The sequence below is a fragment of the Malaya genurostris genome, chromosome 2, assembly GCF_030247185.1.
Source record: "Malaya genurostris strain Urasoe2022 chromosome 2, Malgen_1.1, whole genome shotgun sequence".
Classification (NCBI taxonomy): domain Eukaryota; kingdom Metazoa; phylum Arthropoda; class Insecta; order Diptera; family Culicidae; genus Malaya; species Malaya genurostris.
Genome location: NC_080571.1, coordinates 171,067,512 through 171,095,088, shown reverse-complemented (window position 1 = coordinate 171,095,088; position 27,577 = coordinate 171,067,512). Strand labels below are relative to the sequence as shown.

Sequence of the window (27,577 nt, the reverse complement as noted above, 5' to 3'; positions counted from 1 at the left end):
ACCCGGGAATCTCAGTGCAGAAATATTTTTAGCTTAAATAATGCAAGTTAGCGTGGATTAAAAAGTTGTTCAAGTGAGTGAAAAAGTTATACCACTAAATTATTGTAAAACGATTAGTTTACTAAAGGTGTCGGTGCAACAAAATATCGAATAATTGTAGGTCGTAAGTAATTAAAACAAAGTTTCGAATTGATAATATGTTACGTTATTGAATCTAGCCGGAGAGAACTCGTAGTTAGCAAAGTGTGGAGGTTAGCAATGTATAGTGAAAGTTAGCAAAGTGTGCTAGAAGATAGGAAGAACTATTTCTTCTGTGGTAAATTAATTATGAATTACATTTGCAGTTTGAGCTGCACGAAAAGGTTGCTTCAAATTGAGTTCGATTTCATTCCGAATAAGCTACAATTTTCAGTATCATTATTTCTTAATTCAACAAGTGAAAAGTAGGAGATAGTACCCACTTTCGCGTTTGAGCAAGAAGTTCAGCAAAAGTGTTACAGGCTCTATGTTGAACAATCCATTGGAAATTGGGGACACCCCGTGTCTCGTCCAACGATTTCTGAAACAAGTTTCTTAGTTGTAATCAATAACAGTTAAAAACCATTCGACATGGCGTTGGTTCTGTAAGATGTAAAGGATAATAGATTGGTGGTTGTGGAATGCTTAGGCATAAACCCGTGTTGGGAATCATCGATATACTGCTTGCAAAGATTGAAAATTGATGTCAGTATTACTTTTTCGAACAGCTTGAAGTTAGGGCTTGTACAAGTTATACCACGGTAGTTGTTAACGGCAAAGGGGGGAAATTAATCCGGTTGAACATTTCTTTAAGATGACTACTGCTATGGCGTCTGGGTCTGCAGAGGTTGAATCCTTCATACGAACGATTGCCGTATGTATCAATTCCTCGTCTATATTGATCGAGTGCAAAGCATAATTGGATACAGGAACATTATTCGCAGCGCGTTCTATTTCCTGCGAACCTTTCCGAGAACAGCTGGCAAATTTCTTGAGTAGACGAACCAATACGATCTCCGAATGGCATTTGCGATGGCAAACAAAATTCTTTCCTTCGTCTATTTATTTATTTATTCATTTACTTACAATCAACAGACACAATTTGGTCCTAATGATAATTCCTAATAATATTCCGAAAATTTGTATTTGACACATTAAAATCATACCCAGATGAAAGACGGTTGAACGATCTATAAACCAGTAATAGAACCGTTTGCGCCATAGTTGGTACGTCGTATAGGAAGTCGAAGAAAAGCACTGTTGCGGAGAGTACTGGGTCGCACATTAATATTAACTTCGTTGAGCAAAACGGGACAGTCGATCCTACCGTTGAATAAATCTGTTATTATCAAACGCGTGATAATTTCGACATGCAATGGCATTTTTTCCTCGTGAAAGTAATGGCCGAGCACTTGACGGGATTTACAATCATACGGTTAACTTTACACCCATCTGCAATGATTAACAATTGTCACTGGAGAAAGGCTGCGTCTTTCAAGTTGCGGATGATGTGATAGATCTTGACATCATTAGCATATGATAAGCGAGGACCTCTCAAAGCAAAATTGGCATCATTGAAGCACAGTAAAAATATTAACAATCCGAGATGACTTCCCTGTGGTATTCCGGATGATGCGAGGAACTCTCCGGAAGTATGATCGTCAATTTTAACTGCTAAACGACGATTCCTAAGATATGACTGTAACCAACGAAGAATGTTCGAACTGAATCCAAGTCTGTCCAATTTAGCAACCGTGATGTCGAGGTTGATTACATCAACAGCGGAGGATAGATCTGTATAGATAACGTCCGTTTGTGAACCGTTAGACATTGCATCAATCACATAAGACAAAAACGATAGTAGCGGTTAGGCATGAAGCCGTGTTGAGTATCGACAATATATTGCTTGCAGTGATTGAAAATTTGTGTCAGTATAACCTTTTCGAACAGCTTTGGTAAAGCGCTGAGAAAAGTAATACCGCGGTAGTTGTTCATATCCTTTTTATCGCCTATCTTATGGGCTGGGAACATAAAGGAAGCGTTCCATAAATTGGGGAAAACTTCTGCAGCGAGAGACATTCGAAGTAATTGGCAAAGTGGAGCGATTACTTTTTAAGAATAACTGCCGGTATTCCGTCAGGGCCTGGAGAAGTTGAGGCTTTCATTCCTGCAATTGCCATCCGTATTGAGTCTTCGTCAATGTTTATGCAGTTCAATGAGTCATTAGACAGGGGAACATTAAGTGCAGCGGCTGCAAGATTTCATTTGAAAAAACCGTAGAGAACTTTTCCGCAAACATCTGGCAGATTTCCTGTGTGCACGAACCAGTACGATCTCCAAAGTTCATTGACAAGGGTAACCCAAATTCTTTCCTCTGCTCATTCACATGTTGCCAGAAAGCTCTCGGGTTTTAATACATTGTAATAATTCCGTATTACCACCACCATGTGAATCCGCAATTATAACGTGTAAAATAGAAATTAAAGGCACAATACTACGCGCGAGAATAGCAGGCGAAAACAATCGTATGCGTATTTCAAACCAAAGACGGATATTGTGTGGCCGGAATCAACGAATACTACTAATTCCGACTCCAAAGCAAACCCGCTCCGTAGTAAGGGAAGATCGAAAAATTCATTTTGGTACAACCTCTTCAAGAACATCTTCGACGATGATAATTCCAACCCGAAAGAGATTATATCTGACGAGGGAATATCAACAATGTCACTTATACTATTGATGACAGTGATCCAGTTCATAATTTATCGTTACGGGTGTCTACGAGTTTGGCAACGCTTGACAAGACGGCGAAGCAACTCAGAAAACATCAAGATACCAGCCAGCATTATTCGAATACCACCTTTTTTTTTAATAATTATTTATTGGAATATGAGTTAAAATTAAATAATTAAGATTTAAATTGGGTGTTCAGCCACAAGTGGTGACTTTTCAGCCCTATATATATAAATATGATTTGATTATTACCATGAAGACATCATTTGCTTCCGCAATTCTGAGATTTTTGTGTAGGGAAAATTCTAAACCTACTTGTATTGTGTAATGGGGAAAAGGAACTTATATACTAACTTACTAACTAATACAGAGAGCGAATCGATTCAATTGAAGATTGCATCGATTTTTGTCGGAATTTGCTTATAATATTATGTGACATTACATCTAATGGTTCTATATTTGTGAGTCTGTGTAACTCATTTGTACTAAACCAGGGAGGACGCTTCAGAATCATTTTCAGAATTTTATTCTGAATACTTTGAAGCGTTTTCTTCCTGGTGGAACAACAGCTTGACCAAATTGGTACCGCATAAAGCATGGCTGGTCTGAAAATTTGTTTATTAGACAGAGCTTAGAATTTCTGTTTATAAGAGGATATGAACATTTAATATATTTATTACACTTTGCCTGGATTCCTTCAATGTGATCCTTGAAAGTGAGTTTTTTGTCATACGTTAAACCTAAGTATTTAGCTTGATCAGACCATGTCAATTCCAAGCCATTCAATTTGAGAATGTGATTATTGTTTGGTTTAAGAAAAGAAGCTCTTGGCTTGTGAGGAAAGATAACTAATTGCGTTTTTGCTGCATTTGGTTTAATTTTCCATTTTGACAGATAATCACTGAAAATATTTAAACTTCTTTGTAGGCGACTGCAGATCACTCTTAGATTTCTACCTGTGGCTAACAGACTTGTGTCGTCACAGAATAGCGATTTCTGACAACCAACGGGTAGATTTGGAAGATCAGAAGTGAAAATATTATACAAGATTGGAGCTACACTCGAACCCTGCGGAACACCGGCTCGTACGGGTAGCAATTCAGATTTACAATTCTGATAGCTAACCTGAAGAGTACGATCAGTTAAATAATTTTGAATCATTTTGATCAAATAAATAGGAAACTGGAAATCAGACATTTTTGCTATTAAACCTTTGTGCCAAACATTGTCGAATGCTTTTTCTATGTCTAGAAGAGCAACTCCAGTGGATAACCCAGAAGATTTATTCGATTTTATCATGTTCGTTACTCTGACAAGTTGATGAGTAGTTGAATGTTCATGACGAAATCCAAACTGCTCTGGGAAAAAAATTGAATTCTCATTTATATGAGTCATCATTCTCAACAAGATAATTTTTTCAAAGAGTTTACTGATAGAAGAAAGTAAGCTAATTGGGCGATAACTTGATGTTTCTGCTGGGTTTTTATCAGGTTTTAGGATAGGAATTACTTTAGCGTTTTTCCATCTTTTTGGGAAGTAAGCTAATGAAAAACACTTGTTGAAAATTTTAACCAGGAGTCTCAAGGCAACATCGGGAAGATTTTTAATAAGAATATTAAAAATTCCATCATTACCAGGAGCCTTCATGTTTTTGAGTTTCCTAATAATTGATTTAATTTCATCAAAATTCGTCTCAATAATGTCATCGTGTGATAACACTTGGGTTGAAATATGATCATATTTCAGTGAGACTTCATTTTCAATAGGACTCACAACGTTTAAATTAAAATTGTGGACACTCTCGAACTGCTGAGCAAGTTTTTGAGCTTTTTCACCATTTGTAAGAAGTATTTGATTTCCTTCCTTGAAAGCAGGAATTGGTTTCTGAGGTTTCTTGAGAACCTTAGAAAGTTTCCAGAAAGGTTTAGAATATGGTTGAATTTGTTCAACTTCTTTAGCGAAATTTTCATTTCGCAAAAGAGTAAATCTATGTTTAATTTCTTTTTGTAAATCCTTAACTATGTTTTTCATAGCAGGATCACGAGAACGTTGATATTGTCGTCGACGAACATTCTTCAACCGAATGAGCAGTTGAAGATTGTCATCGATGATAGGAGAATTTAATTTAGTTTGAGCTTTGGGAACTGAAAGATTTCTAGCTTCGATAATATAATGATTCAAATTATCAATTGCTGTGTCGATGTCCGCAGAATTTTCTAAAATAGTTTCATGATCCACATGATTATCAATGTGAGATCTGTAATCCAACCAATTAGCTCTATGATAGTTGAAAATAGAACTAATTGGATTAATTATAGCTTCGTTGGAAAGTCTGAATGTTACAGGAAGATGATCTGAGTCAAAGTCAGCATGAGTAATCGGTTCACTACAAATGTGACTTTGATCTGTTAGAACCAGATCAATTGTAGACGGGTTTTTCACGGAAGAGAAACAAGTCGGATTACTGGGATGAAGAACTGTGAAGTAACCAGCTGAGAGTTGATTATAAAGTATTTTACCATTACTGTTATTTTGCCTACAATTCCACTGGACATGCTTAGCATTTAAGTCCCCTATTACGAAAAATTTCGATCGATATCTTGTAAGTTTTTGCAAATCGCCTTTAAAGAAATTTAATTGTTCGCCGGTGCATTGGAATGGCAAATATGCTCCAGCGATGAAATAAATTCCATGAATGGTTTCAACTTCGATTCCCAAGCTTTCAATAACTTTAGAATTTAAAGAAGGCAAAATTCGATGTTTAATTTGCCGTTGGACAAAAATGGCAACTCCACCACCCATTCCAGTAAACCTGTCAAATCGATGAACCACATAATGTGGATTACTTTTCAATTTGACATTTGGTTTAAGAAAAGTTTCTGCCACAATGGCAATATGAATTTTGTGAACTTTGAGAAAATTATAAAATTCATCTTCACTTGATTTCAAAGATCGAGCATTCCAATTTAAAATATTCAAATAATTATTTAACATCACTGTTAAATTTTAAATTCATTATAATATTATTTGCAAATTTCCATCCGATTTGAAATGCTTCAAAAAGTTATGAAGTCGAATTCATTTGGATGATCATTTGAAAAAGTTGATCTTGTAGGTAGATCATTTTATTTTCAGTTATATCGCCTAAATCGACTTCATTCAAAGAAGCGAATGGCATTGAAGGAATATTTGTAGGTAGACTGCCATTAGAAGAAGATGATTTGGCCGGTCTACCTATTAATAAATTGTTTTCGTTAGAAGAAGAACTGCAAGGCGGTCCTGTGTTTTGATTATTTACATTGGAAGAAATAGGTGATAGATTTCTACCTAATATACCAGCATAACTGACATTAGAAGAAGATGATGACGAGGTCGATCTACCTGTCAATAAATTGTTTTCGTTAGAAGACGAATTGGCAGGCGTACCTGTTTTTTGTTTCGAAGAAATCAGTGCCTTAAAAGAATTAGGCGTGGCATTTGTAACGGTTTTTTGATTTTCAGGTATGTTCTGTAAATTTAAGGTCGTTGATTTGACTTGTTGTCGAAGCGAACGAGCGTTTAAAATTTTTTCCCTGACAGGACATTTCAAATAATTGGATTTATGATTTCCATTGCAATTTGAACATGAAAATTTATCAGTGGTTTCATTCATTTGACAAACGTCTTTCGAATGTGATTTACCACAATTCAAACACCGTATATCCATATGACAATTTTTGGTTCCATGACCGAAGCCTTGGCAACGACGACATTGCTTTAAGTTTGCAATACGATTATGCCGTTTATAATGTTCCCAACGAATTTTAATGTGGGAAATGAAACGTACTTTTTCAAAAGTTTTCAAATTGTTTACATCACTTACATTGAAGTGTATTAGGTAAAGTTCATGGGAAATTCCAGAGCGTGGTTTAGAAGTACCATTCGCTCTTTTTTCATAAGTATTACTTGGGAAAACCAAGCAATTCTTTTAGTTCATTTTTAATTTCATCAATACTTTGATCATTTGATAATCCTTTCAAGACAGCCTTGAAGGGTCTGTCTGATTTTATATCATATGAATAAAATTTATGAAGTTTCTTGGCAAAGTCAAAGTCTTGGCATTACATTCCTTTGGTGGAATTTGGCCTTTCTGTTTCAACAGACTTCGCAGCCGATTCTTAGTGTACAGAATCATTGCATGGCTAGTACTATGGATCCTATGGATCCTACTGACACTAAGAATCCTTCCAGGTCGGGGCTCGAACATACGACAACTGGCTTGTGAGACTAGCATCCTATGCGTTGAACCGCCAACCCGGGACAGAAGTTTCTTGGACAAATATCGAACAAGACGTTCGTAATCTTCCAATCCATCCACCAAGACTCGACATTCTCCTCTTCGTCCGATTTGAAATGAGACTTTTACTTCCGGGAAAAAAGTAGAAAGCTCAGTACGGAATGCTTTGAACTCGGAAATCATCACCGTCACTGGTGGCATAGATTGATGTTTCTTCCCAGAACGACAAGCGTAAATTTTGTGAATTTTTGAAGAATTTTCTTCTATGTCGCTACAATCGGATTCAGGGAGAATCTCGTAAATATTGTTAGACGGCATAGGATCAACGGAAGGGAAATCCGTCCGTTGTCTTTTATTTTTACATTCAGATTCTATAAGATCGTGAATGTTATTAGAAAAATGTTGAATAACGGATTGTGATTTATTCCGTATTGAATTATTTTTAGCCTTAGGCTTGTTGTCTTTCCGGTTGGACGCAGGCATTTTTGAAATTAATGAAATTTTAAATTAAATTAACTAGGCTAAATTAGTCTTCGATTAGACTCCTAGCTAGCCTTAAAAAAGGCTGATTAATTTCTTAGTCACTCTAATATCACTCTTTGTATCACTTAGTCACTCTAATATCATTCTTTGTATCACTTAGTTACTTAGTTAGTGATTCAGATAGCCTTGAAAAAGACTGAAGCCTTGAATCAATGAAACTCTAGGTAGCCAGAAAAGATTCCAGGAGCCAAGAGCTATACGCGTGCGGTACGACTATTCAACACCGACTGCTCGAATACCACCTAGTTTCAACCTGCGACCCACTAGTCGAATAAGTTATACCAGAGGAACCAGCAAAAACGAGGAGGCAGAGAAAGAGGTTTAGAATAATAAATGTTTCACATGTGTATCATCATTACAAGTGTTTAAACATTAAAAGTATGATAGAATAAAAAAAAATTTTTTAACCATTGGATTCTACTATAAGTATATCACGTCGCTATACACATTCAGTATGTATCACAACAACACTTTTAAAAAACATGTATAAAAGGCGTCACATCCCAGATACGTATTTCGAATGCTAATTACATTCTTCATCAGTGTATCAGGTTTCTAAGTAAATTGAAATAATGCTGCATAGTTGTTCCTTTTATATGAAACGGAGGTAGATAGATTCTTAACAACAGGTAGAAATATTTTGAAAATTGCTTAGGGTAGAAAGAGGTTAAGTGTTTTCTATGCTTGTTTGTCCCCTGTGTGTAGATATTAACTTAAAAAGCCAGGAAGACATATTTCCTTGTCTCTGTTTAGTAAGGAAGTGGAATTATGTTTGAAAATTTCTAAACTTTCAGCTCTATCTAATTTGCATGGGTTAGAAATTTGTCATTAGTAGTGAATTCGTGGTTTTCGGAAAAGGCATGTTCTGCTACTTTTACTTGAAATGGTGGGATAATCCTCTTTCCATATCCATAGATGCTTTCCCTAGTTCTGCTATGTGTTCCTTGAAATGGGTACCTATTTTTCTCTTTGTTTGTCCAATGTATAATTTATCACAATCACATGAAATTTCATATACCCCAGATTTTTTCAATTTATCAGTAGGATCTTTTGTAGATCCTAGCAAAGTTTTCAATTGGTAGTTTGAAGCAAAGTCTTGGCATTACATTCCTTTTGTGGAATTTGGCCTTTCTGTTTCAACAGACTTCGCAGCCGATTCTTAGCGTACAGAATCATTGCATGGCTAGTACTATGGATCCTACTGACACTAAGAATCCTTCCAGGTCGGAGCTCGAAAATACGACAACTGGCTTGTAAGACCAGCATCCTATGCATTGAACCGCCAACTCGGGGCAATTGGTAGTTAGTACTACTGAATACTAATCTCCAAATATCAAGGGGAACGTGCCATTTGAGCCAATTTGTTCTGATTCCTGATAGTAAAAATTTCAGTATTGGTATTATTCGCGCGCGACTCAGTATGTTCCGATTTCAAGATGCTCGGATGCACCACTAAACTCATTAACTTCCCGAGTGAACGTTTCAACAATATCCTAACAGTTCGGCTGAAAAGTTCGTATCGTTTAATAGAAACACACATTTTTTGCCAAAATTCGTTTTCATTATTCAACATAATTGCCATCAGAGGCGATACAGCGATTATAGCGATCTTCTAACTTTTCGATACCATTTTTGTAGTACGATTTGTCCTTTGCCTCAAAATAGACCTCAGTTTCAGCGATTACCTCTTCATTGCTTCTAATTTTTTTACCAGCGATCATTCTCTTGAGGTCCGAGAACAGGAAAAAGTCACTGGGGGCCAAATCTGGAGAATACGGTGGATGAGGGAGCAATTCGAAGCCCAATTCGTTCAATTTTAGCATGGTCTCATCGACTTGTGACGCGGTGCATTGTCTTGATGAAACAAAACTTTTTTCTTCTTCAAATGAGGCCGTTTTTTGAAATTTCGTCCTTCAAACGCTTTAATAACGCTATATAATAGTCACTGTTGATGGTTTTTCCATTTTCAAGGTAGTCGATGAAAATTATACCATGCGAATCCCAAAATACAGACGCCATAACCTTACCGGCCGATTGTTGAGTCTTTCCACGCTTTGGGTTCGGTTCATCGCGTGCAGTCCACTCAGCTGACTGTCGATTGGACTCCGGAGTGAAGTGATGGAGCCATGTTTCGTCCATTGTTATATATCGACGAAAAAATCGTTTTTTTTTCGATATAACAGCTCCAAACACTGCTCAGAATCATCAATTCGTTGTTGTTTTTGATCGGTATGGATATGGTCCACAGCCTTAGTGTTATTATAAATACCTAATAAGTGATCTAGATAAATTTTGTTTATCAGTTCGGTTTTACATCTCATCCAAGTCAGTCGATAAAACAAAACCGCTTACGTTGGGGACAGAAGAAACCAAGTACAGTATTGTGTAGTGAATAATAGACCTCGAAAATGAGTGAACCAAACGAACAAAAGCTACCGCCGACACGAAAGAATACAATTGTTGTTGACTTCAAGCAGTGCAAAATTCGACCGTCGATACGAGAACTTGAAGGTTTGCTTAGGGAGCAAATACATCTTGACATTAAACGTGTGCATTTACTTCAATGCAATAAGACGAATAATGTTGTTTACATCCAGTTTTATAAAGAGTTGGATGCAATTTAATTCGCAAAAGACAATAACAATGTGCACTATGTGGAGCACGAGAACATTAAGTACAACATTCCAGTATATATGGATGATAGTGCTGTAGAAGTGCGTGTTCATGATCTTCACTCAAGCGTCACCGATTCTTATATTCGCAAAACTATGCCCCAATACGGAGAGATTCTCTCTATCGAAAAAGAAAAGTGGAAGAATTTTTTCCCCGGTATTCTAAATGGCGTACGTTTATTATGCATACACTGAGCAAAATACCATAGTAACCGTAGCCTGTTTTTCATTGTCATTTCAACTATACGTTTAAATAGTAGCAACAATCATGATATATGACTATTCACCATCTGTATTGTATAAATTACTAGACAACAAAGATTACGACTTGACTAAACTATTTTTATTTATGACTTTTCTGGCATGGTCATCCTGACAATGGTAGTCATCTCAAACATAAGAACAAATAGTTAAAATCACAATTTCTAGTAAGGTGAAATTGCTCTCGAGCCTTGGTATATATGAGGAGCTAAATAGTTATCGCTACCATGTAAATATGTCCACAGTATAATAATGTTACCATAAATAGATACATGATTTGAAAGAAATTATGAAGTTTGAAAACACTATTCATGTAGTCCATATCCACAGAATTTATGCACATTATCGTATAGTGTTTTTTAACCGACTATGTTTTTCATTTGTGCTGACTATACAAATTGTCAATAAACGGATGTACTTTGTTATTGTCACATAAAGTTACAATACAGCAGACAATTTCGTAACACATCAGTGATTGATTTGAAAAAAATGTATATTGTGACTTATATTGTGCAATTTGGAAGGTCTTGCAGGTGAGTAAATTTTGCAGCCTTACTAGTTTCCGTCGTTGGAATTAAATTTTTCAACAATTTTGCCGGTAACGACTGTTTTCTAGTGAAATCGACGTCCTGTATAATTTTTATTATTCGTTATCGGTCGCTGTAGAAACAACATCAAGCGATTGATGAAAACGACGAACATCATCCGATTCCCGGATTCAAATCGATCGAATCCGACGGAAAAAATAACAATATATGGCAGGTGGGTATTGAGGTTTGCATCTGGACTTGGCTATTAATTTCTTCCATGCTGCCCATTCCTGCTTCAGAAAAAAACTTCACCGAACAGAGCCTGGGATCAACAGTTGCAACCAAGCAATGCTGCTCCGTGTCTACGTTGATAATCAATATTTCACCAGGCACATCATCATTTGATTTGATGCAAAAATAAAATAGAATTCAATGAAACTATTTTGTTGTTCTTGTTCTAGAATTCAAATCCATAAAACTTTTTAACATTAGCTCATGTTTTGCTGATCTTCAGCATTGTTGAATCAACCACTGCCTTTAGTTTCGAAATAACTAGAAGTGAAATGTCAAAAATACCATGGCTCTGGTTATAGTGAAAACTACAATGTAAATAATGATTCGGTCATGGTTAGCCTAACCATCTCAATTGTATTAGTTATTCATACAATATACTGTTCAATATTACTATTCTAGAGCCGATACCATTTATAGTAAACATGAACTTGACTATTGTTGAAATGATATGATTTAATAGTCGGCTGAAAATCACTATACTCGCATGGTCAGGTTGGCCCTCTATATAGTAACTGTTACCATAATATTTTTCTGAGTGTACACTTGAAGAGGCCTATACCTTCTTATGTGATTTTCGGTCAAGATACAAGGATTCCGTGCAAATCACTTGTTACCTATGACAATCAGATGGCCACATGTCAATATTGCCAAAAAGCTGTTCAGTACGGTAAGGCATGTGATAAACTGGACAAGGAGACAACTACAACGGTGCTTCCTTCACACAAACCCCAAGCAACCACAGTACACCTGTGACAACCGCCAACAAAAATGAAGCATCCCCTTCAACGAAACCATCAGTATTCTCTATAGAACAAAGTACACCGGCTGCAGTTGACAACTTACCCTCCAACCAACCAGCAATTGCAACCAATATACAACAAGGTGCATCTATAGCAACTAGCAACGAAAAGAAGACGTAAATCGACAACAATACAATCGATGCGGTAATGGATGACGAGACGAACCACGAACGAAGTGCCCCTCAATCCTCGCAGGAGGGAAATGGAAGCTCTTTTCCCCCTAGAAAAAGGGTGACAACGAGATCCAACTCAAAAAAAAATTATTTGAAAAATCGGCTCAATCGGCCACGTAATGCTTGTACGCAAATAGGCCTGAATAAAAAAGAAATATCTTAAATAATAAACAAAAAAATTTGTTTATCAACAAGATGATATTAAAAGACTCAAGACGAGCGCAGTACCGAACTATTGTTACAGTAATATATTGGGTTCATTGAGTGTGTTTAGGTTTAGCGTACAATCACACACTGAGTTTAAAAAACACCCCTCACACACTCACTTGGAAATCAAAATATTTTCTGCCAACAAAGCATAAGTCAGAGGAGAAAAAAGAGTAGTGTGTTGGACGAGGTTGGAACCGCATGTGAGTTGGTGGCAAGTGCATCGACGGACAAATAATTTAAAAAAGTGAATCGAAGGAGAAGCTGGGAGGTTGAGTTTTTTTCGCATTCTCGGATAGACGACGCTCGTCTTGCTAAAGAAAAATATCCGTATGCAGGGCATCGGACAGAACGATCAATCAACGGTCCCAGAGGCTTTACACCCGGCCGACCGCATTCCGCATGGGATCCGTGGCTCGAACGTGATAGTTCACGCATCACACAGCGTAGAGTGATTTTGTGAGCGCTGGTACAGCAACTGGGGGCGGTCGCACGGGAAAACTCGACAAATTTCGCCATGCCTGTGCCAAGGAAGGCGTAGAGGAATCTCTCGAGGGAATCATCCGTCGACATCGATTCATCCATTCCACAAATCACAGACCGGTCAATCGGACGCAATCGAGGTGGTCGAAGTTCGGTGGAGCAGGTGTCATTTGCAACGTCACGCCACACTTCACGGGACACAAGTGAACACGGCGGGTTGCGTGCACGACCGACGTAGACCAGCTGCTGCTTCATGAGCAGTGCGAGTTTTCCTACGAGACTTCGCAGGCCGTCATCCATGTCAGCTCGAGGGCATCCCAGGGAGTCAGCTCACGAGTCATAAGGTCCGGATGGACTTTGGAAAGATGATGGCAACACATTAGGTGAGTGATTACGTTTTTTTCCCTCAATATTTGTGAACCCTATGACATCATGTTCATTCCTCTTCGTGCTTAGGGATATTTGTTCTCATTTGGGTAGACAGAGAAATATTCAGTAACCCTATTTGTGTTGTGAATCTTTTTTTTTTTGTATTGTTCTTAACATTGGAAGTCGTTCACCGGTAGCAAGGCTGGCAAAAACTCAATCATGAGATTCATTTTTTCCACTCAATCAGATTATCCCATGATCGATGATGCAATCCGTTAAATGATTCTACACAAAAAAAATCATCGCTAACCAATACGAACTCTCTCATTTGTAAAATCGTCGCTGGCACCAAGTTGTGATGGTTCTCAGTTCTGATTTAATAGTTTTAAACTCCTTCTCCCAGTTGTCAAAAATGTGAAAGTTCAGCTTTCCAAACTTACTGGCACCACAGTGAGGACACACGTTCTTTTGTTACTCTCTTATGTTAGTCATAACTGTACTTTATAAAACGCGGTCGAATAAATGTTACTCACGAAGTATTTTATTTTTATAGTATAAAACCAAAAAACCCAATAGGTTATGAGCCCAGTATTACGATGGCTACAGAAAAATTCGAATATCCGCAACTAGACGGCAAGGACTTCGGTGACTGGAAGATTCGTGTTGACTTGATACTTGCGGAGAAAGAGTTGTTGGATCATGTCGGAAAGGAGCCGACTAGAGCATGTCTTCTTGACGCAGATTGGAAGAAAGTCGATGTGAAGGCGAAAAATGTCATCGTGAAATCTCTTGGCCAGAATCATTTGCATGTCGTTCGATCAGAAATATCAGCTTACGGAATGATGAAAGCGCTATGTGATGTGTTCCTCAAGACAGGAGTAGTGCAGGAGCGGCACCTCAGGATGAAATTAAATAAGCTCAAATGTGCGGAAGGGCAATCGTTGGAGGGTCATTTTGCTAAATTTGTATTGTGATTGTATTGTGACCGATTTGCGGACAGCTGGAGCCGCGTTGACGGAAACGGATGTCGTAACACACTTGTTGTTGTCTCTTCCGAGATCTTACGAAAATGTTGTAACTGTACTCGAATCTTTCGATGGTTTGACACTTCGGAAGGCAAAAGGGCGGCTTTTGATGGAAGAGGTAAAACGTTTCGAACTGGATGAGGAAACTCGAGAAACTGGTGATCACGGGGTCACCAGTACTGGTTCTTTTAGTTCAAAGAAACGAGAGTTTGCCGGAAGGTGTTGGCGTTGCAAGCAACAAGGACACAAGATTAATGATGGTACCGCTGAAAAGATTGATACTGTGCCACGGGATGTTGAAAAGGACCGACCGGCTCCTAAGAAAAAAGTTTTCAATCTCAGTCGGTCTTGAGATGCTATGGAGGAGGAGTCATTTAGTGGAGCCTTTGCATTCTCTGCGACGAGACAACGAGAGAGTGGAAAAGTTGTGAACAATTCGAGATCTATTCGTTGGTTGATTGATTCATGTTGTACGGATCATATGATCAGTGATGATTCACTTTTATCAGTTCAAAGCGAATTATCTGTGCCATATCCAGTTTCTCTTGCCGAGGAGGGTCAAGCTGTTGTGGCCACTAAAATAGGATCTTTTCCGTCTACGATGCAATAAAGGAGGCGAATATATCTCGACAAAATTCAAGAAATATTGTAGAGATAAAGGGATTAGTATTGAATACACTCTGCCATACACTCCACAACAGAATGGAACTGCGGAAAGAATGAATAGAACGTTAGTGGAAAAAGCACGTTCAATGGTCTATGAGAGTAAACTTTCCACGTAGATGTGGGGTGAGGCGATAATGGCTGCCACGTATCTCACAAATCGCAGCTTCACTTCTGTACTGAAAAATCAAACTCCAGCTGAACTTTGGTACGGCGAAAAACCAATTGTTTCAAATTTGAGAGTATTTGGTTGTCGCGGATATGCTCATGTACCTAAATCTAAACGAGGAAAAATGGATCCCAAAAGTGATCCCTACATTATGGTTGGATACTCTGGTAACGGCTATCGTCTATGGGATGCTAAAAAACGAAAGATAATGTTGTCACGCGATGTTATATTTGATGAAGAATCATTTCCTGGAGTGTCTATGAACAACAAAACAGGAATTCAGAATCGTTTGGTGGTTGGTGTAGAGGTAATTCCTGTTGTGGAATACGAAACAGCTGCACCTAGTGATGATCCCAACGAAATTGAGAGTGAATCGTATAGAGAAAATGATCAAACGAGTGGAGATGAACAATATCTCACTGATGACGGCGAACCAATGCTTGGATTTGATGAAGGAACATACCGCCTATCCAAGAAGAGCATCGATCGTCACGTGCGAGAAGGCAGCCAATGTGGCATAATGATTATATTTTCGATTCCTCAGCGTTGTTGCTGGATGGATTCGAGGACGTTCCGAACTCTTACGGATTTGTGTTTAGCAGTAAATCTGTTTAGTCGTTATCAAGACAGGTCATCAGAGAACCATTAGATGTTATTAAAAAGAGTGCTGAGGTATTTGAAAGGCACTGTGTCGATGCAGCTTGTATACAAGAAGAATGATGAAGCTGATGAACTAGTGGGCTACGTTGATTCGGACTGGGCAAACGACACAAGTGATCGTCGTTCCACATCTGGTTTTTTGTATCAGGTTTTCGGAAATTTGGTCTCATGGTCAACCAAGAAACAACAGGTTATTGCTTTGTCTACAGCTGAGGCAGAGTATGTTGCGGCAGCGCAAGCGGTTTCTGAGGCAGTATGGTTTAAAAAGCTTTTCAAAGATATCGGCTATCCGTTAACCACTCCTATTCCGATATTCGAAGACAACCAGGGTTGCATCTTTATGTCCAGGAATCCAGAATCGAAAAGAACAAAACACATCGATATTAAGTTCCTTTATGTTCGGGAAAAAGTGTGGGACCAAAGTGTAGAACTCCGTTACGTATCAACAAAGGACCAAAGGGCTGATATCTTAACCAAACCTTTAGCTCGACCAGGATATGAGAGACTACGAGGACTGTTGGGTTTGGAAAGAGGAGGAGTGTGAAAGTTTAGCTTTCCAAACTTACTGGCACCACTGTGAGGACACACGTTCTTTTGTTACTCTCTTATGTTAGTCATTACGTAACTGTACTTTATGAAACGCGGTCGAATAAATGTTACTCACGAAGTATTTTATTTTTATATTATAAAACCAAAAAACCCAATAAAAAATGATTGCTGAGTTTGGCATCATCGAAACGAGTTACCCTATTGATTATATGTTCATTCAATAGTGATTCCTATATTGTAGATTTATATTCATTTGCACAACTGATCTGCTAATGACAATGATTTGATCATTTAACGACATTTTGGTTTACTTGCAAGTGCTCCTTTAGAGGATACGTTAATTTTGAAACTGAATCAGGAGTTATTGACAGAATTAGCTGGCAAAATGTGCGACGATATAAAGATTTTTTGGCGTATTTTGGACTGGCGACGCATCAGCATGGAATGGTTTACTAGAACAGCGGTGCTGATTTTTTAACACGAAAATGTGTTTCTTGTCGTTGCGATAATTTTTATTAAAAACTGAAAATAGATAGAACGATCAAAGATGGTTGGTCATAATAATTTAAAATTTAATCTTGTTTCTAAGTCATACTTGGCGACTGCAACTCTGTCTTGAGAAAAAAATCGATTGTGCTACAAAAATCTGTATTTGCGTTCAAAAATTTATATGATCCAAATAAATTTTAATATATGACAACTCTGGTGAATAGCGAACACTCACAAGAAAGAATTTTAAGAATCTGATGCAATATGTTGATGCACGAAACGAATCAAATCACATCTGGGATGTCGGAAATTTCGAATTACATGATTTTTTAATAATCGAGTATAATTTTGAAACTAATCGATTGAAATTTATTCGATTATCTGGGTTATTATTCGATTACTCGATTATTCGTTCGTTTATTACTATGGGATTGTTTTAATTCACGCCTTTTTTGACAACGGCCAATAAGCCATCCATCAGCATTCACTTTGAAGAGTAATTTCGAATGACTCGGCACTCGCTGAGAGTAAGTCATAATAGTAAACGGCAGAGAAAAGTTTTCTCATTCGCCTGGTGTTAATACTCTATCTTTCATAGCTCGCTTGCAATTTCTTTCGAAAGTGGAAGTGGACAGGTGGCTTATCGGCCGTTCTAAAAAAAAACGCGTGAATTATTCGATTAGTTAAATAATCGAATATTAGTTTCAAACTAATCGATTAAATATTACTCGATTATCTGGGTTATTAATCGCATACTCGATTAATCGATCGATATTACGACATCCCTAATCACATCTCTCAAATCATCTCTGAGCGGCCTTTAACACTTGACGTTAGCTTTGCAATCATCGCTAAATGCTTGACACTGCAATGTTGAATCGATGTTATCATTCTCCCACGTATGTACACTTTCTCGATTCTCTCTGTGATGTTATTGAAGCAGGTTGGTAGGTAAGCTGAACTTAGGCTATGCACGAAAGTTAACACCCGAAGAAATTGCAACACCAGCTCCGAGAATCTTCTGCTCACCACACTTCGTTACCATCAACAAAAACAAAACTGCACCGAAACCACGTTTGGTGTTTGAAGCAAAGGCTGAACTACAAAGAACATCATTAAATTCAGTTCAACTGTCAGGACCGGACCAAACGACATCTCTATATGGGGTATTGTTAATATTTAGAGAGGGAGCATTCGTCATATGTGGGGATATCAAGGAAATGTTCCACCAAGTGCGAATAAAGCAAGAAGACACACTCACAACGTTTCATTATGGAGGAATTTGGACGACCGACAATCAGATGTATATGTGATGCAGGTCATGACATTTGGCTCAACATCATCACCAGCATGCACACAAGCTATAAAAAACTACAATGCGAAGCGATTTTTTTTTGTTTTGATTATAGAGGTTTTAACCATAATGTCATTCGCCTCTTCGAGTCAGAAAAACTTTCTGACTCTATGTACGGGGTTGGGAATCGAACCCTGGTGGGCTGCGTGAAAGGCATCGATTAACCCATCACGCTATACCCGTCCCCGCGAAGCGATTTGTAAACCAGTACCCAGAAGCAGTAGAGGTCGTCACCAAACAACACTATGTTGATGATTACATAGATCGCTTCAACGATGAAAGGGAAGCAGTCCGACGAATCCATGAAGTAATGGAGATCCATGATAACGCTAAATTCTTTATACGGAACTTCATATCAAACAGTAAAAGGATAACGGCCAATCTCCCGGTTGATAGAGTGCATAGCATAGGGAAATCAAATGTCTTGGAAAAAGCGAATCTGACCTTGAAAGAGTACTAGGCATATTTTGGAATACCGAAAAAGACGAATTCGGATTCCGCATCAATTTAAATAAATTATCAAAAGACGTCCTGTATAAAAATAGGCTCCCAACAAAAGATGAATCATTATCATTTATAATGAGTGTTTTCGACCCCTTGGGTTTACTAGCCAACATAACAATTCAAGGAAAGATTCTAATGCAAAACTTGCATAAAACATCGCACGATTGGAAGACGCCGATACCGGAAACATGCTCGATCAGTGGGAGGGTTGGATAAATAGAATTAAAGGAGCAGAGAATATAAACATACCGCGATGCTTCACTGATGGATATTCGAACGAAATAGAACTCCACACGTTCGTCGATGCCTCCGAGCAAGCGTTTGCTGCTTGCATTTACGGGAAAACTGCAACCACGGTGAGATTAATTGCAGCTAAAACAAAGATAGCACCAATTAAGCCGCTATCAATACCAAGATTGGAGTTACAAGCGGCCGTCTTATGCTGTATACTCTTAAAAACAGTGCAGGGCAACCTAAGAGTCAAAATCACTAGTTCCACGCTATGGTCAAATTCACAAACTGTTCTATCATGGATAAAGAGCGATCAAAGGAAATACAAACAGTTCGTCGCCCAACGAATTGGGGAGATACTGGATACCACGACGATGGACCAATGGAAATGGCTTCCTTCGCAAGACAACCCGGCGGATGAAGCTACCAAACCATGTAAGGGTATATCTAACTGGTTTACTGGAGCAAGCTTCCTATGATTATATTATGATTTTATATTCAAATTCACGCAATGAGTAAAAAAAATCCGTAGAAACATCGACATGGAAGATCGAGAAAGAGTAGAAAACTTTCTTTGTTCAAAGGTACAATGGGAATCATACTCAAACGAAATGAGGGATTTAGTAAAAAACGATTATTTGACGGAACAAAGTTCACCCCCCCCTAGCGCATGGGCCTGTTTTCGTAAAGGGATTCAAATGAACAATTTTACTGGAAAGACTGTAGTTCCTCTAAGGTGTATTTTTTCGCTAATTTCCACTTTCGCAATGCTAGAAATTTACTTTTTTCCGAATCTGTCTTGTCTCTGGTAAAGCTGATGGAACATTATTCTGGCTTGATTGGCTGATTTTTGTAATTTTGCATAAAAATCCACCCCCCCCCCCCCCCCCCCCCCCTCGTAGACAAACGTAGACTTTCATTAAGCCCCCCTTCCCCCATAGAGTCTACGTTGTTTATGAATGGCCACCAATGTGTATCTTGAATATTTGAATTTGTTTCGTCAATGTAAATTAAATAAATTATCTGCATAACTCATTTTGACAGTAAAACTTAAGCATATTCATAAAAAGTACGAACCCATGTTTGAAGCTTTGATGTTGATTCCAGAAAGCACTATATCGGATGCCGAGTGTAATGACTTCGTTGTTTTATCATTGCGATATTTGAAGGTATCCGTGAAAAAAAATTTTCCAATAAGGTCGTTCAATTCAAACAAAATTGGACATTCCTATAATAATGAATTTAAAAGATCATGCTTGAGCAAACTCTCTTAATTGCCAAGGAGCAAATTAATGAAACACATTGTTTCTAATTCACACTGTTATTTGTTTTGTCAATCATTTACCTGATTTATTGATTTTGTATGTGTATACATCTGCAGAAGAAAGTTTCCTAAAGTCAACCAATCAAGATTGTGAATTTTGTTTTCTGTGTAATCAAAAACTGGCAATTGATTTTTTGTTGGGAAAGCCTTACATTTACTGGGGAAATGGTTTGAACCCAATGTATTAGCAGTTGTTACAATAAATCCGTCGAGTTTGAAACGTATTTCAAATAACTCTATCAAAAAGTAAATAGAGGTAGCGAACCGTGTCGAAATTTCAGATAACGCCCGAATAGCACGCTTATAATGCGTATCCTTTCTAAAACAATGCATTGCCCATGCGAATGCTTCGATAATATTTCCTGATGAACAAAACACTTGTAGCATACCATCCAGGCTAGGCCAATGGCTGTGATTCTGTTCTATGCATTTTTCATAATACAGTTTGGCTAACTGAACTTGATCGATATTGAGGGCTAGATTTGCTAAGTAATGCATAGTATGTATATCCGTTTCATCCATTTCAACTGCTTTAATCAAGTAATTTAGTGCAAACTTCTGTTGTTGTTTTTCGTTGTATATTAGCCCCACATTCCGATAACAGTTGTACTTGACTAAAAACAGTTTATCCGTTTTGTCTACAAAGGTCTTTTTAAAAAAAAAGTTTAAATTAGAACGTCATGCCGGTTCGTTATCATACCTTATCCAACATTTCCGTTTCAAGTAGTTCCAAAAATATATGAAAAGCATGTTCTTGCTGATTCGTTAGTTTCAAATTCAAGGCTCTTAAATATTCTATAACCACTATTGTTTCCTACAAAAAATGCATATAGAAAATGGAGTATATTTTGTGAATTAATGTACCTCAGCTTCACCAGTAACTTGCAGTTCATTCTCATTGCTGCTACAACTATCTTCCTGATCTTCATTGAGTGCACGTAATTGCAACATTATTCCGTTTTACCAAGTAATTGAAATTATTAACGAATAACCAACGATATATGATAATACCACCCCGGTGCCACTAGGGATGTCGTAATATTGATCGATTAATCGAGTAATCGATTAATAACCCAGATAATCGAGTAATATTTAATCGAATAGCTTAAAACTAATATTCGATTATTGAGCTAATCGAATAATTAAAAAAATCCCATAGTAATAATCGAATGAATAATCGAGTAATCGATTAATAACCCAAATAATCGAATAAATTTCAATCGATTAGTTTCAAAATTATACTCGATTATTGAATAATCGAGTAATTCGAATTTTCCGACATCCCTAGGTGCCACGATTGTCATCTGCATACAATTGAACAATCCAATCAGCGTGGTCACCACGAGATAGCGTTATGGTGATTGTTTTGACATATCCCATGTATTTAGAAAAATTTTTGACGAATTTTTCAATTTACTTGAGTTTGAAAGAATGCAGATGGCAAAACCTTACAAATAAGGGTAAGAAAAACGATTATTCACGTGTTGTCATCAAACATATGATTTCAAATTGTCCTATACTCTTGACAATCTCGTATGAAATTTGAAATTTTCAGTTCACATACAGATTTGATTTAGATAATAAAACATGAGTAAATAGACTAGTCATAAAACATTTGATCATAATTTATCAATTAATATTAATATACTTCTATGTATAAGCATAAATCAAATAAACATAGATTTCTCACTGTACGGTGACATTAACAGCACCTCTAGTGAGAAACGGGTGTACTTTTTTCCATTAGCTACTGTGGTTGTATTAAATGCGCAGGCAACTTTATGCATGCATTTTAGGAGCATTTACGCACCCATTCTCCACCAGACGGTGCTTTTGCTGTCACGGGTTGCTCAACTACATTACTATTACACTGGGAAATCTATGTTTATTTGATTTATGGTATAAGATTCGATGCGGGCTCGCCTGCCCAGTGAAATTTGTAGACCCGCATAAGTCCGATCATCGGTCCGATTATCGGACCGATTGAGCACGATATAGGGCCGATCGTAGCGCTTCAATCGGCCCGTCATCGGACAATTCTGCACCATTTGCATAAACCGCGTCGACATAAAAAAAGCTTTATGTTTACATTATGCATCGCTAGAGAAACAGATCGAAGGAATATCAAACAAGGCATTTTCGAGCCGACATCTTCCCGATAGGGTGTGAAAGAGTGTTAAACATTCTCTTGTTTCGATCATAGAGGCTTTAACCTTTAGGTCATTCGCCTCTTAGGGCCAGAAAAACTCTGACCCTATGTTCGAGGTTGGAAATCCAACCCCGATTTATCTCATCACCTGAGTAATCAGACATCCGCTCTCTGCTTTGGTATATCTTCACTCTTTTGTTCTACCGATACACTATGCAAGCTCGAAACGCAATCAAAAGCTTTCTTGCACGATGCGTCCGATGTTCGGATTTACTGGGTGAGGGCGACATGCTCGCAAAAAAGGATGTTGCCAATGATTTGTAAAGGGAAATGCAGAGATGCCAGATATTTTCAGAGAAAATCTGTATTACCCTGTATAAAAAATCTGTATTTATCTGTATTCACTAATGAAATGAAATTTCTACAATGAAATGATGTTGAACGCTATCTCAACAGATTATGGTTAAAGGATGAGATTTTCAATGAGCATTTATTTTTCATATCTTCTTAGTTCACAAAAATATGTAAAGACGAAATTTAATATGAATGTTTTTTCAACCACAATCAAATTTCAATTCCATATACTTTTCTAGATTTACAAGTTGACATAATATGCAACTTCAAGTCAAGTCATACAACTCTCAGGCCGCAGACAGAATAAACACGAAAAGCTGAATCGAGCTGGTGGATGGCATTAGCAGACCAAAAGAGGTATATGCTTCCCTCTTTTGGTCTGCTAATGTCAACAAGCCAAAGGGCCCTGCTAATTCAGCAAGCCAAAGGGACCCTGTTATCTGCTCAGCCTTCCATCTGACAAGGTCCTTCATTTTACTGTATGTGCATTACTCGCTTTGGTCAGTACCAGAGATGCCAGATTTTTTCATAGAAAATCTGTATTTCCTTATATTCAAAATCTGTATTTATCTGTATTCACGACAAAAACGAATTTTTCGCAATAATACCACCATTTCACGATTGAAGATGAATATTAGTAAATATTTGCAATCTTGTAGAATATTTTCTCCTTCAATTATTACTATCAGCAATCCCTCCCTCCAAGTCTTTGAACAGTATAATAAGCTTTGCTAAACTTTTTGAATATGCGTAAAGCTCTTTGAATTATTGAGTCGACATGACATTTCAGTACCTAATCTGCGAATGCAAGTCAGGTCATAGTTTCTCCATTTGATAATGAGGTTTCATTCAATCATTGCATCCATTTGCAGTTCAAATCTATGTTCCATATCTTCATATACCAGATGTGTAAGTTCAAAACGTCGTTTTGTTGTCAACATATAGTGGATGAAATCTATTCGTTTTTTTTTTCTTGGACCCCACTCTTCAGGGTTTTTTTTTTTGTTTACGTGATTTCGAGAAAAAACTTGCTTTTATTTTGTGTTAACCATGTTGAATTTCGAGCCAAATAAAAGCATTTGTGTGGCAAGACATGATTTTTTTGTTCAATTAAATGAAAAAGGTCCCCAGTTCTTGTTGAGACTTATGGGGATCTTGTTGCAACTGTCAAAGCTTGTGAGCTCTGGTTTCAACGTTTCAAAACAGGTTATTTTTATGTTATTGACAAAGAACTCTAAAATCGACCACAAATGTATGTAGATGACGAGCTACAATCATTATTAGATTGAAATGATACAAAAATAAAATAAATTATGGCCGAACATTTAAATTTCATCGCAAGCAATTTCTGATAGTCCAGAAGCCTTGCTAAAAATTTAAGATGGTTTGAAAAATAGGTTCCACAAAAACAGAATGAACATGCGAAAAACCCAGTGCGAAATGCTAGCAAAACAATTAATACCGTCCGCTACAAGTAAACTGTCAATACTTCAAATAAAAACCAATTCGCCATCGTTTTCGATAAACTTATTTTTTTCTTGAAGAAAAAGACGTTTTCAATTACCGCAACCAAGGGGCAAATCACTCTAAACTTTGTCTGAACTCAAACAAGTTTTACCGGGAGTAAAAAAGTTTAGCAGGGATCTCGCTGGATTAGAGAAGTTTAGCCGAGATCTGGAAATGCATTATTTTGACATAAGAAGCTGTAAACGTGGGAGCAGAGATGCCAGATATTTTCATATAAAATCTCTATTGCATTGTATAAAAAATCTGTATTTATCTGTATTCACTAAAGGAAGGAAATTTCGGAAATAAAATGATGTTTAAAGATGTTATTCCATTAGATTATTGTTATAGAATGGCAGATGCAAGGAGCATTCCTTTATATCGTAAGTCCTTGCCGCACTGACAAGAACATTCAACGACGAAATTTAATTGTTTTTGGTATCAACCACAATTAAATTGTAAATCCATATACTTTTTTCGTTTGAAAATGATGACTTGGAATTCAAACGCCCAATACGAAACGTCAAGTCAGGTCATACAACTTTTCAGTCTGACAATAAAGTTTCATGACGCTGCACGAAAAAATTTTCATTTTAATATGGGCAATCAAACACGATCAGACGGAAAAGTTTCATTATTTCTTTCTTACTTTTTGTGGTATCTGTATAAATCTGTATTTAATTTGAGAAATCTGTATAAAATCTGTACTCTGTATTAAATCTGTATGCGCATGTAAAAATCTGTATAATACAGATAAATCTGTATAAATGGCATCTCTGCGTGGGAGCTCGAATGACAGATGCACTTCAAACAAGATTAGGCAAAACTAGGTTTAGTTTTAAATTACCCAAACTTATCTAGACTAGTTGGGATTAAATGAGATTAGAGAAAATTATTTTGGAATGACATGAGTTTATTAGTATGAGATTGTCTAGAGTTTAGAGTGATTTGCCCCTTGACCGCATCTTAGTAATTAAATCAAATTTTGTTCTTTGGTTACGAAACTTCTATCTCATCTCTATTACTAAATCCTAAAATATGGCTTAGACCAAATGAAAAAAATTCGTACTTTTTATGAAATCTGTATAAATCTGTATTAAACATACGAAATCTGTACAAAATCTGTATTCTGTATAAAATCTGTATTAGCATGGAAAAATCTGTATAATACAGATAAATCTGTATAAATGGCATCTCTGGTCAGTACCAAGTTTGGCTCTGCTTTCTCGTGCTCACTCTGTCTAAATGTTTTTTGTGTTGATCATCAAATATCTGCACACCGTTTTTTACTTCAATTTGTGATTTGTCCGTTGATTAATAAACTTTCATCTCGTCACTGCAATCATGTACTAAAGGATAGCTCAGGCAAAAACAGTTTATTTTTTTCTAACTTCTTGTGAAATCTGTATAAATCTGTATTAAATTTAGGAAATCTGTATAAAATCTGTATTCTGTATTAGATCTGTATGAGGTTGTGAAAATCTGAATAATACAGATAAATCTGTATAAATGGCATCTCTGACTGGAAGCTTTAAGCAAAGACATCATATTAACAAGATATCCAGCTCTCACATTTCCCGAACAAATCATTGGCAACATCCTTTTTTGTGAGCATGCTGCCCTCAGGCGAGTCCGTATCGAATCTCATACATAGAAGTAAGGGAGAGAAATGTCAAATTCGTGCGCGCCAAAATAGCAGCACTGCGCATCCATATAATTGACATGATATGTTGAATGTGATGCCGCGCGATGGCGTTGCTGAACTGAAGATTGATTTCGCTCCAATCTGACAGGGTCGGCTTCAAGCCAATTGAAGAATCCAACCAACTCTTTTGCGATCGCTGCGCTGCCCGAGTGACGAGCTTTGAACTAAGCGATGGTGATAATTTTCAGATTTAGCTTGAAGATTTGAACAAAATGCCAGGTTTTTATTTTTTTTCTTATGAATCGAATACTAACATACAAAAACGTGTGAAAATTTGGTAAAAAAATCGATCATTAATGATTCAGTAACTTTCCGTGGTATGTTTGATTGATATCTATGGATAAATCGTTACATGAAACACCAAATTCGAAGAAGTGAGATTGGGTACTGTTTTCATATTCGGGATATTCTTTGTGTTTTGGGTTGTAATCTCAAAATATTAATTGAGAAATTATGATCAAAAGTTTTATGACTAGTCTATTTACTCATGTTTTATCATCTAAATCAAATCTGTATGTGAACTGAAAATTTCAAATTTCATCCGAGATTGTCAAGAGTATAGGACAATTTGAAATCATATGTTTGATGACAACACGTGAATAATCGGTTTTCTTAGCCATATTTGTAAGGTTTTGCCATCTGCATTCTTTCAAACTAAAGTAAATTGAAAAATTCGTCAAAATTTTTTCTAAATACATGGGATATGTCAAAACAATCACCATAACGCTATCTCGTGGTGACCACGCTGATTTTATTGTCAGAGAGCCTAATTCTCTGACAGCTCACTTACAAGCACAAATGCAAATGAGATTGGTTTGTTTTCATCAGAAAACGCATGCATTAAACACGATTCAGACGATCAATCAACTTCGGTCGACGTTCAGATTGTTTTATTAATTTTTAGACGAATATTATTTACGTATCCGACAATAAAATGTTCCGTGAACTTGACGTACATAGTGTCCTTTTATATGAATTGCTTACCATTAATGTTGTTGTTCCGTAATCGTTCCATGCAGGTGATAGTCACTTGATGTTGCGTGTGAAGTGCTTTTACATATTGTTTTGTTTTCATCAGGAAACGTGTTGGCCACTCATTTTGCAGTAGGGCCGCCGTTTATTTTTCACCGGGCATAGATACCTCAATTCGACCGTCCCACGACAAAAGGGCCTAACTGCAAATGACAGTTTCTCTTTGTTTACTTTTTCTTCCACGATTTACCGAACTTATTTTATATTTGACGCTTTACTCTTCGCAAATCTTTCAAGGTAAACTACAAGCTTTCGATTTGTATTGAAAACTTTAGAGAATTTGCAATAATGGCTCCGTAATAATCAAAAGAGAAAGTAAACAAAGAGAGGCTCTCATTTGCAGTTAGACCCATTTGTCGTGGGACTATCGAATTAGTGATGTATTTTTTTACTCGATTAAACAAAATAATCGATTAAAAGGCTAAAGTAATCGAGTATTTGTACACCCGATGAAAAATGAACGGCGGTCCTAGTGAAAAATAGGAGGCCAACACGTTTCCTGAT

The 27,577-nt window shown here is 37.1% G+C and overlaps 1 protein-coding gene across 11 annotated transcripts in view; it reads right to left on the bottom strand.

Annotated features, from left to right (window-relative positions):
• LOC131427388 (calcineurin-binding protein cabin-1-like) overlaps window positions 1–21,350 on the bottom strand; it is a 1,620,795-nt gene extending 1,599,445 nt beyond the window's left edge. For 10 of the 11 annotated variants that reach the window (XR_009229264.1, XR_009229263.1, XM_058590537.1 and 7 more), the window contains exons 1-4: window positions 21,192–21,350; window positions 21,028–21,141; window positions 20,349–20,975; window positions 20,081–20,231 (exon numbers count right to left, since the gene is read on the bottom strand). Coding sequence is in view for 9 of the 11 variants with exons in the window: in XM_058590537.1 (XP_058446520.1) it covers window positions 20,081–20,231; window positions 20,349–20,975; window positions 21,028–21,141; window positions 21,192–21,278 (979 nt within the window). In the remaining 2 variants the exon portion in view is untranslated. Of the gene's footprint in view, window positions 1–20,080; window positions 20,232–20,348; window positions 20,976–21,027; window positions 21,142–21,191 lie in introns of those variants that run through there. The other variant, XM_058590538.1, reaches the window with a different exon arrangement.
• Window positions 21,351–27,577: the final 6,227 nt, after the last annotated feature.